The sequence below is a fragment of the Geotrypetes seraphini genome, chromosome 14, assembly GCF_902459505.1.
Source record: "Geotrypetes seraphini chromosome 14, aGeoSer1.1, whole genome shotgun sequence".
Taxonomy (NCBI): Eukaryota; Metazoa; Chordata; class Amphibia; order Gymnophiona; family Dermophiidae; genus Geotrypetes; species Geotrypetes seraphini.
In genome coordinates, this window is record NC_047097.1 from 60,872,285 (window position 1) to 60,889,078 (window position 16,794).

At 42.7% G+C, this 16,794-nt stretch overlaps 1 protein-coding gene across 1 annotated transcript in view; it reads right to left on the reverse strand.

Annotated features, from left to right (window-relative positions):
- CLCF1 (cardiotrophin like cytokine factor 1) overlaps positions 1-16,794 on the reverse strand; it is a 176,111-nt gene that overhangs the window by 62,492 nt on the left and 96,825 nt on the right. The window contains exon 2 of the mRNA XM_033921128.1: positions 4,392-4,555. Within this exon, the coding sequence (XP_033777019.1) occupies positions 4,392-4,555 (164 nt within the window). The remainder of the gene's footprint in view (positions 1-4,391; positions 4,556-16,794) is intronic.

Genomic DNA, 16,794 nt, shown 5'->3' on the forward strand with positions numbered 1-16,794 from the left:
CCTCATAAACTAATAAACATAAGGGAAATAATTTTACTTAATCCTGACAATATTTTGTTAATGGTTTCCACACATCCTGAAATTTCTTAAAATATCCCTTTTGTAACGCAGTAAATCTTTCCATTTTATAGATATGGCATAAAGAATTCCACCAAAAGTTATAATTTAATCTCCTCCAGTCTTTCCAATTCTATGTGATTTGTTGAATGGCAACCCCTGTCATTATTAGTAATAATTTATTGTTATTCCATCATTGTTTGCCAAAAAAAACCCAAAAAACCCAATGAAAACAGTTGACCCTACAGTAATTTCTTCAGTTTTTCCACCTTAAACTACATCCTGATCCTCAAAGAAAGAACATTCCATTCTTTAGGTCCAGCTAATTAAAAAAAAGAACATTTCCTCATCTCCTCATACTGAATCTCTCATCTGAAACTGAACATGGCCAAAAGACAGTGCTTCTTATATTTCCTTCTCAACCCATCTGTCCTCTTCCATTATTATATTACAGATGGACCATTCAGGTCTTTATCTGCCGCCATCTACTATGTTACTCTTACACTGGGGACTTGTTACCCACACATACCAAAACATAGTTCAATGCAATGTGGATAGCAAGAAACCCGAGAATACTCCAGGAAGTGCTTCATATAATACAGTAATAATAATAATAAAATCAATCTAAACTTAAGAAATTTACAAAAGGAAATTTTTCAATGTTCTCCTACATGAAAGATAATCTATTCTTTGTTTCTCTGGATAACACTTTCATTCTCCCTGACTCCTCAACTTTTAACCTTGATGCGTCATCAACTCCCCGCTCTTTTTCTGCAAATATCTTACAGACTGCTAAAACCTGGATTGGAAGCATGAAATGTTGCTATTCTTTGGGTTTTGGCCAGGTGCAAGGGACCTGGATTGGCCACCGTGAGAACGGGCTACTGGGCTTGATGGACCATCGGTCTGACCCAGTAAAGCTATTCTTATGTTCTTACGTGAGCCGAGTATAGGACAATTAAGCCATTGTAACATCACTGATGAGGTTGGCTCTGAGGCATTATGACATCACAATCTCAGCTCTGGAATGTTGCTCTCATTGGGGTTCTGGAACCTTGCTATTCTTTGAGATGCTGGAATGTTGCCACTCCTTGGGTTTTGGCCACCGTGAGAACGGGCTTGATGGACCATTTGTCTGACCCAGTATGGCTATTCTTATGTTTTTACATGAGCCAAGTATAGGACAATTAAGCCATTGTAACATCACTGATGAGGTTGGCTCTGAGGCACTGTGGAATGAGGCATTATGACATCACAACCTCAGCTCTAGAATGTTGCTCTCATTGGGATTCCGGAATCTTGCTATTTTTTGAAATGTTGGAATGTTGCCACTCCTTGGGTTTTGGCCACCGTGAGAACGGGCTTGATGGACCATTTGTCTGACCCAGTATGGCTATTCTTATGTTCTTACGTGAGCCGAGTATAGGACAATTAAGCCATTGTAACATCACTGATGAGGTTGGCTCTGAGGCACTGTGGAATGAGGCATTATGACATCACAACCTCAGCTCTAGAATGTTGCTCTCTTTGGGATTCCGGAATCTTGCTATTTTTTGAAATGCTGGAATGTTGCTACTCCTTGGGTTTTGGCCAGGTAATAGGGACCTGGATTGGCCACCGTGAGAACGGGCTACTGGGCTTGATGGACCACTAGTCTGACCCAGTATGGCTATTCTTAGGTTCTTAACCTGTTGTTTCTTTTTCCATAACATCACCAGAATTTCTCTCTTCCTTTCTGAGCACACAACCAAAACCCTTATCCATGTTTTCATCATCTCACACTTAAATTTCTAGAACTTGTTCCTCACAGGTTTCCCACTGAAATCTCTCTCCCATTCATGAGCGTCGGAGCCTTTACCGCAGTGGATGGCGATAAAAGACCCCTAATGTGGCTTGATAAAAGGAAGCCTTAATCTATTGAAAATTCTGCTACACAACTTATCTTCCCCCACTGTCATTACACTCACTTAACCCCTCTCCATAAGTAGATTTATTAGCTCAATGAAACGGTGGTCTTGGGGCTCAAGGATCTCACGAATGAAGAAAGACTGAATAAACTGCGGCTGTACTCACTTGAGGAACGAAGAGAGAGGGGAGACATGATTGAAACGTTTAAGTACATCGCGGGCCATATCGAGTCGGAAGAAGATATCTTCTACCTCATGGGACCCTCGACCACTAAAGGGCATCCGCTGAAAATCAGGGGAGAGAAGTTACATAGTGACTCCAGAAAACACTTCTTCACCGAAAGAGTGGTGGATCATTGGAACAAACTCCCCCTGCAGGTGATTGAGGCCAACAGCGTGTCAGATTTTAAGAGAAAATGGGATATTCACATGGGATCACTAAGGGAGTGAAATCAGGGGGGGCGGGTATTTGGAATGGGCAGACTTGGTGGGCTATAGCCCTTTTCTGCCGTCTTTTTCTATGTTTCTATGGCGAGAACTCTATGAGACAGGGGAGATATGATTCAGACGTTCAAATACTTAAAGGGTATTAACGTAGAACAAAATCTTTTCCAGAGAAAGGAAAATGGTAAAACCAGAGGACATAATTTGAGGTTGAGGGGTGGTAGATTCAGGGGCAATGTTAAGAAATTCTACTTTACGGAGAGGGTGGTGGATGCCTGGAATGCGCTCCCGAGAGAGGTGGTGGAGAGTAAAACTGTGACTGAGTTCAAAGAAGCGTGGGATGAACACAGAGGATCTAGAATCAGAAAATAAGAGTAAATATTGAAGAACTAAGGCCAGTACTGGGCAGACTTGCACCGTCTGGGTCTGTGTATGGCCATTTGGTGGAGGATGGGCTGGGGAGGGCTTCAATGGCTGGGAGGGTGTAGATGGGCTGGAGTAAGTCTTAACAGAGATTTCGGCAGTTGGAACCCAAGCACAGTACCGGGAAAAGCTTTGGATTCTCGCCCAGAAATAGCTAAGAAGAAAAAAAAAAAAAAAAAAAAAAATTTAAATTGAATCAGGTTGGGCAGACTGGATGGACCATTCGGGTCTTTATCTGCCGTCATCTACTATGTTACTATGTTACTATGTTAATCCAAGAAGAAAAACACAGTCGGGATGGACCAGCAAACTTCAACCAAGGAGCTAAAACGACAAAGAGTACGAAATAGAGTAGAAGGTTTTATTGAAAATGCATTCAGAAGTCCAATATCATAAAAATAGACTCAATACGGAGCCATGTTTCAGAAATAGATGTCTGGTACAGGAGTCATTAGTTCTGATTGGCGTTTTTGATCACACATGGTTAATCTCTGTAATACATATAGGTCACAACAGGAACCATGCAACTGTTTCTGTTATTGTTAAATGTTAGACGCCGATGTTGCAACCAAAAAACAACAAGCAGAACTATAGAAACAAGGTACCTCGATGCAGGTGCTTTATTTTATATCAACATCTAAAATCCACAAATAAAATCCACATGTGTCATAGACAATTCACAGGTATACGTAACATGTAAAATCCACAAGAATTGTGTCAGAGAGGGACCCAACATGGCTCACGTAAGAACCTAAGAATAGCCATACTGGGTCAGACCAATGGTCCATCAAGCCCAGTAGCCCGTTCTCATGGTGGCCAATCCAGGTCCCTAGTACCTGGCCAAAACCCAAGGAGAAGCAACATTCCAGCATCTCAAAGAATATCAAGATTCTGGAACCCCAATGAGAGCAACATTCCAGAGCTGAGATTGTGATGTCATAATGCCTCAGTCCACAGTGCCTCAGAGCTAACCTCATCGGTGATGTAACAGTGGCTTAATTGTCCTATACTTGGCTCACGTAAGAACATAAGAATAGCCTTACTGGGTCAGACCAATGGTCCATCAGGCCCAGTAGCCCGTTCTCACAGTGGCCAATCCAGGTGCCTTGTACCTGGCCAAAACCCAAAGAATAGCCACATTCCATGCTACCGATCCAGGGCAAGAAGTGGCTTCTCCCATGTCTTTCTCAATAACGGACTATGGACTTTTCCTCCAGGAAATTGTCCAAACCTTTCTTAAGATGCTACTCGAGCCGGTGAACTCGAGCCGGTGAACATTTAAAGAGGCATGCAGAGGGGAGGGGGGAGGGAAGCACCAGCACCCCTTCCTCCCCCTGAAGATGACACCTGGGGCAGTCTGTCCTGCCTTACTATGCCACTGAATGATGGGGCATATTGTAAAAGAGATTTCTTTATCCGCTACTCCCAAACCCCCCTTATCTTGAACCAGTTATGCTTACTAATTTGCAGCCTTTTAACTTTTATGAGGTACTCAAGAATACAGTCCCGGTTTGGGCTTCCATATATTGTGAATTACTGCAGAGTGCTGACAGTACTTACATAGGGCCCAGCAAGAGATCGCAATTGATGTTCCAGATACTTGGTGAGGTCGTATGTTTTCTGTATGGATTTTCTTGCTGTGGAGTCAGTAATGTTTAGTGCCGGAACTGTTACCAGGTGCAGAAGCGTTGCCAGGAGGAAGACTAAGATCCCCGTGGAGTTGCCTGTGGGAGCATTCAAAGAAGAGAGAGAGGGTGAAACAGGGGCCCCTCAATGAACAGCTCAAGAAAGCAGTGAGCCAAAAATGCAAAAGGAGCAGTTCCCTAAACCAGACTCTCACATTTACTTGCACGTTATACGTGTAAATGGTTAGAATAATGACACAGACACATCTAAATGTCAACATTTGACCTGTGTGCTATTTTGCACATGCCCGCTTAACTTAGCAGGTATTTTGCAAGGGTGGCATACGTAGGAGAGAAGCATGGGCGGGAAACAGGCCATGCTTCCATTTACACATGTAACTTACAGAACAGTATACCCAACACTTTCTAGGGCAGTGTTTTTCAACCTTTTTACACCTATGGACCGGTAGAAATAAAATAATTATTCTGTGGACCGGCATCAGTCCGTGGACCGTCGGTTGAAGAACACGGGGCTAAGTTGTGAGACAAACCCCGCCCATCTTTATCCAATCTCCACCCCAGACCCCGCCCCCATAATAGTACTAATTGCACCTTGCACGTCCCGTGCCTCATCTGGAAGCCTTCCCTCTGACGTTGCAATGCCAGAGAGAAGGCTTCCGGTTCAGGTGCAGGATGCCCTTAGGAGCCACTGCCCGTGGCTTTGTGCACTGAATCAGTTAGGAAGAGGGAGCTGGCTCGAAGATAACGCCGCATCAATCGCACCGTGGACCGGCGGTTGAAGAACACTGTTTTGGGCCTGATGCACATGCTGGCCCTGTGGACAGGTAAGGAAATTTCTGTGGACCGGCACTGGTCCATGAACCGGTGGTTGAAGAACACTGCTCTAGGGTACTTGATAATAGAACGCATCACCAAGGACAATATGATACAATGTCACGACTATAATAATCCTCGATGTTTAAAAATTCAGATACAATGTATCATGTTCAGTCGCGCTCAGAAAAAAAAAAAAGGTTTTGAGAGACCAGACTTAGAGCATCTCTCCCTTTTCAATCACAGCACATAACATGGTTTCTCATTTGCCAAATTTTTGTCACATTCAAGCGTAAGCAATATTAGAAAAAGAAAACCTTATCTGCACTGGAGCAAACCAAAACTTTGACGGGTCTTGACGCGTTTCGCATCCAGCTGCTTCAGAAAACCCGACGCTAGCTTTTCAAAACGTTGGTCTCACTGTCTGTTGCTTCTTTTCAACAGACAGTGAGATCAGCATTTTGAAAAGTTAGCGTCGGGTTTTCTGAAGCAGCTGGTTGATTACTAAGTTTTTATCTAATATTGCTTTCATTGGATTTAATACTGCTCTAAGTCTGGTCTCTCAAAACCTTTTTTTTCTGAGCACTCCTGAACATGATACATTGTATCCGAGTTGTTAAACATCGAGGATTATTATAGTTGTTACTTACAGAACAGTGGCATAGCCACAGGGGGCCTTGGAGGCTGGACCCCCTCACTGTGGGTTCAGGTTCCCTCAAAACCTGCAGCACCTGTTAAATCGCTGGCGGGCAATGTTCCCTCTAAGCTGCACAGCGGCGCACCAGGAGGCCGCTCAGCCATTCAGCCCCACTGCGCACCTAGTGGGGTCAGGACCAACACTTTCTGCCGCTAATGTTGCTTTCACAAAACAAACTGAAACAGACCAGAAGTGAGACCTTCATGGTGGAATGGGGGGAGGGGGAAGAGGAGGCAGAAACTGGTGTATGTGGGGTGGGGGAGGCTGGAGCAAATGCTGGTGGAAAAGGGGTGGGGAGAGAGAGGGGGTACACACTGGTGGAAGTGGAGTTAGGAGAAGAGAGGACAGAAGCAGGCAGAGAGGGAAGAGAAATCAGCAGATATTTGGGGGATATCTGATGGAGATGGAGATAATGATGGAAGGGAAAAGAAAGGGCAGAAGGTGGAGAAAAAGAGGGCAGAGTTAGTGAAAGACTGGGAATAAGGGGAAGTAAAATAGGAGAGTCAGGATAAAGGAAAGAGATGAAAAGCTACTGGTAGACTGTAAAAAAAAAAAAAAAAAAAAGAGGGAACTTGACTAGATAGCATCAATGAGTTAAATCTGGACATAGAGGTAGAGAAATAAATTGAAGAAAGCCGAAAGGAAAAGGAGGAGAGAAAAATCCTGGCAAGAGATTTAAGCTGGAGGAAAGCAGAAACCAGAAAACTAAATGGCCAGAAAACATGGCTTTTTAATTCAGGATAAAATAGTGTATATTCTGGACTCGTATCACTTGCTGCCGCAGTCCAGGACTCTCTAAACAGACAAAGACTATATTTTCCAGAAAGTTAAACCTTAGCACATCAACACACACACACACAGGAAACCCTTCTAATTTTCTGAAATACACTTTATTGAATAAATATAGTAGATGTACTCACAGTTGATAGATTCTTGAATATTGCAGCTAGAGGTGAAGATTTGAAGAACAGAAGCTTTGTGGCAGAGGTGAGAGAATAGTTAGACAGTAAGGCATTCCAAGTGCCAGAGATGAAATGCTGAATTATTCATGCGTGTGGTCAGATAGCTTAAGGTAAAAAGACTGGTCCTTTGTTCAAGGACAGATTGAAGAAGTGTGACTGACCCCTGAGACAAAAGGTCGTTAGGGAATACCCGTAAGGCTAGGGGAGAGAAAAGAAGAGACCAATAGCGGGGGGGTCTGCAAAGGTATGACCTCTGCTACCTGTTGCCAAGCTCTAAGAGGGCAGAGGTTGTAGAGGTGACAGGAAGTACAGTAGTGAGACAAAGGTCTAAGCTCAGTTGCGAGAAAGGGAGAAGATCTTAGGAGGAAAAAAACCCCCATTGGAGGTGAAGCTTATACAGGTAAGTACGAATGGCTGCAACAAACACGAGACTACATCATACACGATGCCAGGAAAAGACGGCAGCGCTACAAGGCTACGTAGTGAGAATAACATTAAACACAAATTAGAGCTATGTCATAAATGAGTATGAAGCTGCGAGGGGCAGAGCAGTCTGGTACCTGTGTTTATAAAGGTTAATAAATATAAATAGGAAATCGAATTAAGATGATATCTTTTCATTGAACTAATTTTAATACATTTTTGACTAACTGTCAGACCAAAACGTCCTTTCGTAGATCAGGATAGGGTTACCTTATGACTCCAGAAAAAGATTACTTTCAATGGAAGTAAAACCCGGATGCTTCAATCCGTCCTCCTTTTTCTGGAGCCATATGGTAACCCTAGCATCAGGACAGCTTACTGCCTTGACCTGGGGAAGGAGGTGTTGGCCTCTGAGAGCTAACTTGAGCAATGTTTTAAGTCCTTTCAATAAAACATCTTATTTTTCTTTTTAATAAAAAAAAATTATATTTCTAATTCTTAATTTGTTATGCAGAGTGTGTACAATACCATCAGGGTAACGTAATGGAAAATTTTTGCTCATATCAACTCAGTCCTTTGCTTACGAAAAAAATGTTTTTTTGCTCACGTGAACTCGGTTCTTAGAGGGAACATTGCTGGCGGGGATGCTGAAACCCCATCAGCTAAAGAAATTCACGGCCAAGCCATTCCCCTTGTCCTCTTCCTGCTGTTGTAGGAAACAGGAAGTCAACAGCATATCTCCAGCTGCCTCAATGCTGGGACTCCTTGTGCATGCTCAGTTTGTGCAAGGACTGAGCATGCTCAGAGAGTCTTGGAGTTGGCGGCTGGAGGCACAGTGACGACTTCCTGTTTCCTGCAAGAGGAGGAGGAAAATGGCATGGCTGTAAATTCCTTTGGGCTGGTGGGGCCTAGGCATCCGCACCAACAAAGATATTTTTTCATGTGCCAAGGGCAGGGCAAGATGGAATGTGCTGCCCCCCAAAATCAGAGGCCTGGCTATGCCTCTGTTACAGAATACTGCTACTTTTAGGTGCTCAATTTTACACCAACTCTATGGCTAGCTCAAGGCTACCTAAATGTTAGGCACACTGATACTATGATTCTATAATGAAACCTAGCCTTAATTCCATTATAAAACAGGCTCCTCTCATGCAGCATCAGGGTGTCTAAATGAACGTGCTCATTTATAAAATTGCCCCCAATACACACTGAGCAGTTGACTTTACTGTTTCTAACGTATTGACGTTTTCAGCAGCACCCCCTGTTAGGGAGGGAAGAGCAGAGCAGCCACAGATTTGCTTACTCTCTTAAAAAGAGATGACCGGATGATGAGAAAAAAAATTATATAATCAATATTTTAAAAAGAGAAAGAGGCTAGAAATAGGAAGGGAGAGACAAAAAGGGAGATAGCGAAAGGCAGAAATTGGAGAGAGAGTAGTAGCGATAGACATAGGCATTTAAAGAGGAGAGAGAGGTAGAAATTAGATTGTAAGCTCTTTTGAGCAGGGACTGTCTCTTGTGTGTTTAATATACAGCGCTGCAGTAGCGTAATAGAAATAATAAATCATAGTAGTGAAAGGTCACTTGGACACACAAAGTCAGAGGCGTGAAGAAAGTAGATGGGTTTATTTACAGCATGCTGGATTCTTGTGCAGTGAGCAGCCTGCTTACAAGAGTGCCAGAAACAGGAAATGCACGGACTTTAATGCCCTTTTCACAAACGAATATATGCAAAATCTACAATTTCTTATTTGTTACTTCTATAACTTTTCTACAATTATTATTGGTCCTAAGCCAGCACTTGCGATAGGTTCAGGGGTACAACTTATAGTCCTATAGGAAGCTAGTTCATTTACCTGCTTATCTAAGCCTTGCAGTTCTAACTTACATGTTTAGGAGGGCAGGGTACATCATGGCTCAAACTCTTATCTATTTAGCTTACAATGTGGTAAGGCAGGGACATACATTTCAAGCAGATGATGTCAGCAGATTGTACACTGTATCCAGCTATGTAGGCCAGAGCAGTATTTCAAACAACAGTTAACCATTTCATGACCCTACAGCAGAAAGTAGAGAATGACACGGGTCCAAATTTTTCTCTGTACCCGCAGGAACTCATTTTCCCATTCCGTCCCCATGAGTTCTTTTCCTGTTCTTGCCCCATTTCTGCAAGCTCCATCCTCATCTGCACAAGCCTCAAACACTTTAAAATCATAAGGGTTTGAGGCTTGTGCTATTGAGGCAGAGCTTACAGGAATGGAGCACGGACAGGGATAGCGACAAAACTCACGGGAATTGGACGTGGAAATTGAGTTCCTGTAGGGACGGGGACAAATTTGTCCCTGTGTCAGTCTCTAGTACAGGGGTGTCAAAGTCCCTCCTCGAGGGCCGCAATCCAGTCGGGTTTTCAGGATTTCCCCAATGAATACGTACGAGATTTATCAGCGTACAATGAAAGCAGTGCATGCAAATAGATCTCATGCATATTCATTGGGGAAATCCTGAAAACCCGACTGGATTGCGGCCCTCAAGGACCGGAGTTGCCCATGTCTGGTCTAAACACTATATAACAGGGGTGTCAAAGTCCTTCCTCGAGGGCCGTAATCCAGTCGGGTTTTCAGGATTTCCCCAATGAATATGCATGAGATCTATTTGCATGCACTGCTTTCATGGTATGCTAATAGATCTCATGCATATTCATTGGGGAAATCCTGAAAACCCGACTGGATTGCGGCCCTCAAGGACCGGAGTTGCCCATGTCTGGTCTAAACACTATATAACAGGGGTGTCAAAGTCCTTCCTCGAGGGCCGTAATCCAGTCGGGTTTTCAGGATTTCCCCAATGAATATGCATGAGATCTATTTGCATGCACTGCTTTCATGGTATGCTAATAGATCTCATGCATATTCATTGGGGAAATCCTGAAAACCCGACTGGATTGCGGCCCTTGGGGAAGGCCTTTGACACCCCTGCTCTAGTAGAAAGTGAGGAGAAAGCTTCTTTCCTTCATAGGCAGAACAAGCACCAAGGAGAACATTTAAACTGTAGCTACAGTCGGTCTGTTGACTAAGAAATGGAGGGATGGTCCTTGTGGATTTTCCTCTCCTCCAACCTCTGTATCTTTTTCTTTCTCCTCTCCCTATCTTTTCGTGGCCCCTATGTTCTTCCTCTATTATTTCCCACCTTTCTCTTCAAGGTCCTTCGTTGTATCCCCTCTCTGCACCTAATCCCTGATCCTACATTCTCTGTCATTGCAGCACGCTCATGCCAGCACCACGGAGGTCTGTAATATTTACTCTGGCCAGTTTTTAATCAGAAACAGTTGTAGGAACTTTTTTTTTTTTTTTTTGAGGAAACTTTTCTTGAGCCGTAATACAGGTTGGCAGAGCCAATTGCACTTTGAACCTACTAGATGGTGGAAGGGGACAGATGACAAGAGAGATGAATATAGAGTGAGAAGTGTACAGAGGAAGATTAAAAAAAAAAAAAAAAATAAAAAAAATAAAAGAGTGGCTGCAGAAAAGATTTAAAGACGGACGGAAAAGCAAACGGTCATGGGATGTGAAACAGCCTAGCAAGCTGTCAATATCCATGCCGCGGGAAACAGAATTCTTGCTCTTAAACAGTATTTTTTAATTCATTTAAAGAAATACTTTGGCCACCGCGATATCCTCTGGCAAAACTAGCCCTTTGGCCAGAGCAGTATTCTGCATTAAGCCAAACTGGAAATCAGAAAGAGAAATGCAAACAGGAGAGGGGGATATTTTGTCAGCACTTTAAGGAGAGCCTTCAAAGGCATTGCTCCCTCACACTGCAAAATGAATGCATAGGTTTTCACAGTAATGCAATGTAATTTATTTCTTATATAGCGCTAAATCCGTTAGGTTCAAAGCGGTTTACAGAGAAATATACATTAAAGGATACAATAAAAATAAGATAAATAAAGAATGGGTACTTGGAATTCCCTTACTGTTCCGAAGGCTCACAATCTAACTAAAGTACCTAGAAGACATTTACTGAGCAGTAGGAGTAAAAATAAAAACAGAGATAATAAACAAGATATGAAACATCCTAACAAGAGTACACTGATCTCTCTATGGTCATAATTCTATTTAAAGCAAGTGTACAACTCAGTAATAAATTAAATGGGTAAACTAAATAAAAATTTAAAAAAAATTTTTTAATTAAAATTAAATATGGAAAAATTTAAAAGAAAATATATGGACATAATAAATGTGTAAAGAATGAATAACAAGGGAATATGAGTGGAAGACAAAACCGTTGAGCAATGGAATTCTGAAGAAAATTTAAAATAAAGATATAAAACAAATAAATAAAAAACAGTAAAATAAAGATATAGTAAACATGATGATACAAGAGTCAAGAGGGACTCAGAATCACTTCAGTCAGACTAACAAAATCACAGTGTATTTATTTAGCTAGAAGAAAGAGAACGGGAGTAGGGGGGGGAAACAATCCATACAAATTGAATTTTCAAAATGATACAAACTGAATTACCCTTATCGGCTGCTTAGAATAATGTTTATTGTTTACTGAAAGCTTCTATATCGCTACTAATGACTGGGGAGTCATTTCAGAGCGGTTTACACCTGAGCTTCTGTAAAGGTGCTACAATACAGAGACAGTGTTTCTGAGATGATTTTTTTTTCCAATGCAGACAATAATAGAGGGAGCAGGTGGATGTGGATACTCTGTACACATGTACCTTGTGGGGCGTGGTCTACAAAGTCCATCCGTCCCCCGCCCGATATTCAACTGGAGCTACTCCTGGCTGGTTTAGTAGCATATTGGCACCTAACTGCGGATATTTAGTGGGAGATAGCAGTAGTTAGTAGCTAGCCGCTAACTGGATAAACCGTGCGACATAGCGGGGTTAGCTAATTGGCCGGCTCAAATAGGCCACGTGAATAGCAAACCTATCTTTAGCCGCTAAGCACTTAGCACTGAATAACTGGTTAAGTTGCCACGGCTAAAAATAAGACCGGCACTGAAAACAGCCCAGCATTGAATATCCAGGTTGAATTCTGGCCCCATGAATATATAAATGTTATAGGGAAAGCCACACGCAATGTCTGTCTGTCCAAGTTAAGTTGTAAGCTCTTCTGAGCAGGGACTGTCCATAAATGTCAGAATGTACAGCGCTGCATATGCCTTTCGGTGATAAGTAGTAGTAGAGGGGGAGGGGAAGGAAACCATGGAAAAGATAATGGATGCTCTAGGGGGGGAGGGGTGGTAATTTCAGATAAGAAGCAAATGGGGGCCCATTGTAGGGGCCTACAAATTGTATGCTTGCCTAGAATCCAATATACAGTGCTAGATTGACCAGTTGTGTTGCCCTGAGGTCAACCTTTGCTCCGGTGACACTCCCCCTCCCCCCCCCCAATCTGCACTGGAGCCTCCCCTCAGAGTGTGCATTAGCTCTACCTATTCGGTTCATAGACAACCCCGCGAAAGACAAAGGCGCACGCCGACAACTGAGCGCAAGACGGAGGCGCGCGCCAAAGAAAATTACAGTTTTTAGGGGCTCCGACGGGGTTTTTTATTGGGGAGCCCCCCCCCAGTTTACTTAATAGAGATCGCGCCGGCGTTGTGGGGGGTTTGGGGGGTTGTAACCCTCCACATTTTACTGTAAACTTAACTTTTTCCCTAAAAACAGGGAAAAAGTTAAGTTTTCAGTAAAATGTGGGGGGTTACAACCCCCCACAACGCCCCCACAACGCGGCGCGATCTCTATTAAGTAAAGTGGGGGGTTCTCCCTCCCCCCACACCCCCGTCGGAGCTCTAAAAACAGTAATTTTCTGCGGCGCGTGCCTCCGCGCTGCGCTCAATTGTCTGCGCGCGCCTTATGTCCCGGCGCGCTTTTGACCTGACACCACCTATTCTTATACAGTTGTGAGAGCGTTTAGCTTTACTCTTACCGCTGCGCTCTCCTCCATGCTCTTACTGTTAAACCTACAGCGAGAGAAGAGAGCGCAGAGGTGAGAACAAAGCACGCTCTCACCGCTTTGAAGACAGATCCAATAAGGCAGGCTTTTTGAGCTCCGTTGCCCTGAGCCAGTGCCTCACCTGCCTCATGCCTTGAGCCAGCCCTGCCAATGTGTTAATCTGGCCCTGACTGCGGAACAGTGGCACCCTGAGGTTAACTGTAAAATCTCCCCTCTTAAATCTTCTCAGTGACATCTAATTGCTTTATATTTTATCATGCTTGGTTTAATTTTATTATTCTTTCCAAACCAATGGAATGTTTGAGTGCAGTTCCCTCTCCTCTCTCCTTTTAAGCTGAAACACACGCAAGAATAACTGAGCGACATACACTTCTCCCTTCGTATTAACGGGTTTATTACTCGCAACTTCGATTTTTCGCATTATTTTGCCTCCCAAACCAAAGTAATTTGTAAAGGCTGCCTCTGATCCATCCCTGCCTCCCTCCTGCGTCCCGGACCTCTCCAGACCTTACCTGGTGGTCTAGTGGTGACGCAGGGCAGGAACGATCTTTCTATGCTCCTGTCCTGCGCAGAGCCGTCAACAAAAGTGGCTGCCGTGCGTTCCCGTTGTAGCTGACTTTCCATGACCATATCAGTATGGTAGTAAAGAACTGTTTTTGGAAACTAAGGATGGTAAGATCAATAGCCAAAGTCCTGGATCCTGCAGCATTAAAAATACTCATTCATTCATTAATCATATCCATACTAGACTATTGTGATTCTCTTTATAAGGGTGTCTCTCAAAAGGAAATAAGGAGGTTACAAATAATACAAAATAATTTGTCAAATGATCTAACCAAACCCTATCGACCATTCCCAGATAGCTATCAACCTTGCAATCTCCCTGGGAATGCCCAGGCTAATTTCTTGTTGTAAACCGCCTAGAACTGAAAGGTATTGGTGCGATAGAAGACATCAATGTAATGTAAAAAATCATTCCCAACTCAAAAAAGTACGACCATGTTATGCCACTACTAAAAACAGCTCACTGACTTCTAATCCAACAGAGAATATCCTATAAATTAGCCCTGTTAACTTTCAAAATCAGGCAATCAAAATCACCAGCTTCCTGGATTCCATATTCCGCTTCTAGAATTTTACGATCAACATACCAAAATCTTCTCGTAGTACCTTCACTACAGATAATCAGTACAAGGCGGAACGAAATATTTTCTGTTACAGCTCCCCAGCAATGGAATCATTTACCTACTTATCTTCGGGAAGACACAAGTTTAGAGCGATTTAAGAGCTCACTGAAGAGTTTCCTTTTCATAGATGCTTCCGGTAATTAGTAGAGGATAACCCTTGATCTTCTTTATCCACTATTAATGACATAACTCTTTAAAAAATAGGCAATTCAAATTAACAGGGTTCTCCGTCCTCCGTGTTCTTTCACTTAAGTGTCATTTTCTTTCCAAAATTGTAGGTCAACCCTTTTTCCCTTTTATTTCCAAGTATTGTTAGTCCATTGTAAGTCCTAATTATGTATAACCTTATTATTTTTATGTACATTGCTTTGAAATATTTATTAAAACATTTTAATCAAATTTTTAATAAACCTGAGACCTGAAAATCAGTTGGCCCTCTATTCTGGTTCATTCCTTTAAGGGGCTTTAAGATCAGACATAGAGATTTAAATTTATCCCTGTAGTAGCCAGTGTTGTTTTTGCAGAAATAGTACAATATGATCATGTTGCTTACAACCTACTATCACTCTTGAATTCTTTATCAGTTCAAGTTGGTCAAACCCTTTCTAGTCACACTCATGTAGATTGCATTACAGTAATCCCATTTTGACGTTATCATGGCATGAACCACTCTGACAACTCAAGGCTTGTCTTCTTGATGTATGGAAAGAGACGCATAGTTATTACAGATAGAGGCATCTTCTGAAGATGGCTTGGATTGGGGGGAGCAAACAAAACAAAACTGCAGATATGTACAAGACGTAGGCGAAATTTATTGTGACAAAATAAATATATGCAAACCCTTTTACCAATCAAGGGACCCGACACGCTCCGTGTTTCGGACAAACCTTCGTCAGGGGTCCATGGTAAAAAAGGAAAACAAAAAAAGTCACAAAAATTGTAGAGTAGCAGCAAGGTTTAAGCGACTCATTGCAGTTAGTGAATATTGACGTCGCTTAAACCTTGCTGCTACTCTACAATTTTTGTGACTTTTTTTGTTTTCCTTTTTTTACCCCTGGACCCCATGGACCCCTGACAAAGGTTTGTCCGAAACACGGACCGTGTCGGGTCCCTTGATTGGTAAAAGGGTTTGCATATATTTATTTTGTCACAATAAATTTCGCCTACGTCTTGTACAGATCTGCAGTTTTGTTTTGTTTGCTCTTGGTTGGTTGTCTACTGCAGATTAGGTTGGGACCTCCCTTCTCTCCTTGTTTTGCTGCCTTGGATTGGGGGGATCAGTCTGAAAGTACTTTATCTATCTCTTCCCCCAGGAAGATTCCTGACCTTTGATTTAAGGGGGAGGTCATAGTTCCTAAAAGGGATTTTGATATCAGACTGTACCCAGTTGTGTTAGGGACCAAGGGTTCTAACAAACTTTGTCGGGTTTTTTTTAGTCGCTTCTTGAATTGCTGTTAGACAGGCAACCAGTTTATTCAGAGCTATAGGTAATTCTGGTCCTGTGGGTATCATCAGCACAGAGGTAGATCTAAGCACCTTTTGACTGAATGTGTGCTAATAATGTTCTAGATCACTTTCGTTTCTAGGTCTGAGATTCCAAATATTACTCATAGTTTGTTTCTTGTCTAATGGGATTCCATTTGTGTATTAATTCGTTCTTTGAGTTTTTCTCTCTTTACCATTTCTTTTACTTTCACTTTTCCTCTAGGTCTCAGTCTCCTCTTCTCAATCTTTCTGCCTTTCTCTCACTTTCCTGTTCCCTTTCTTCTCCCAGCTCCCATCCCCACATCTCCCATCTGCATCTAGTCTACTTTTTACTCTCCTTTTCTTTCCCCTTCTCTTTCACATCTCTTCTTCTCTTGAGTTTTCCCCTTCTCTCCGTCCTCCCTCTCCCTATTTATTCATCCCTCATTCCCTTACAATGTCTTTCCTCATTTACTGTACCTTACTACCCTTCTCTTTCGGCCATCCTGCCTCCTTCTCTTTGTTCCTCATTGGTTTTTATTCCCTCTCTCTTTTTTTCTCGTTTATCCATCCCATCTCTCTCACGCACATATTGCATCTCTTTATCTTGCTGTGTCTCATGTCTCTCCCTTTCTTTCACTGTCTGCATTCCCCATTCCCTCCTTCTTTCCCTATCTGTCCCTTCCCCCTTGGATAGATGTGCTAGCCCAGTGGTCTCAAACACGCGGCTCGGGGGCCACATGCGGCCCGCCAGGTACTATTTTGAGGCCCTCGGCATGTTTATCATAATCACAAAAGTAAAATA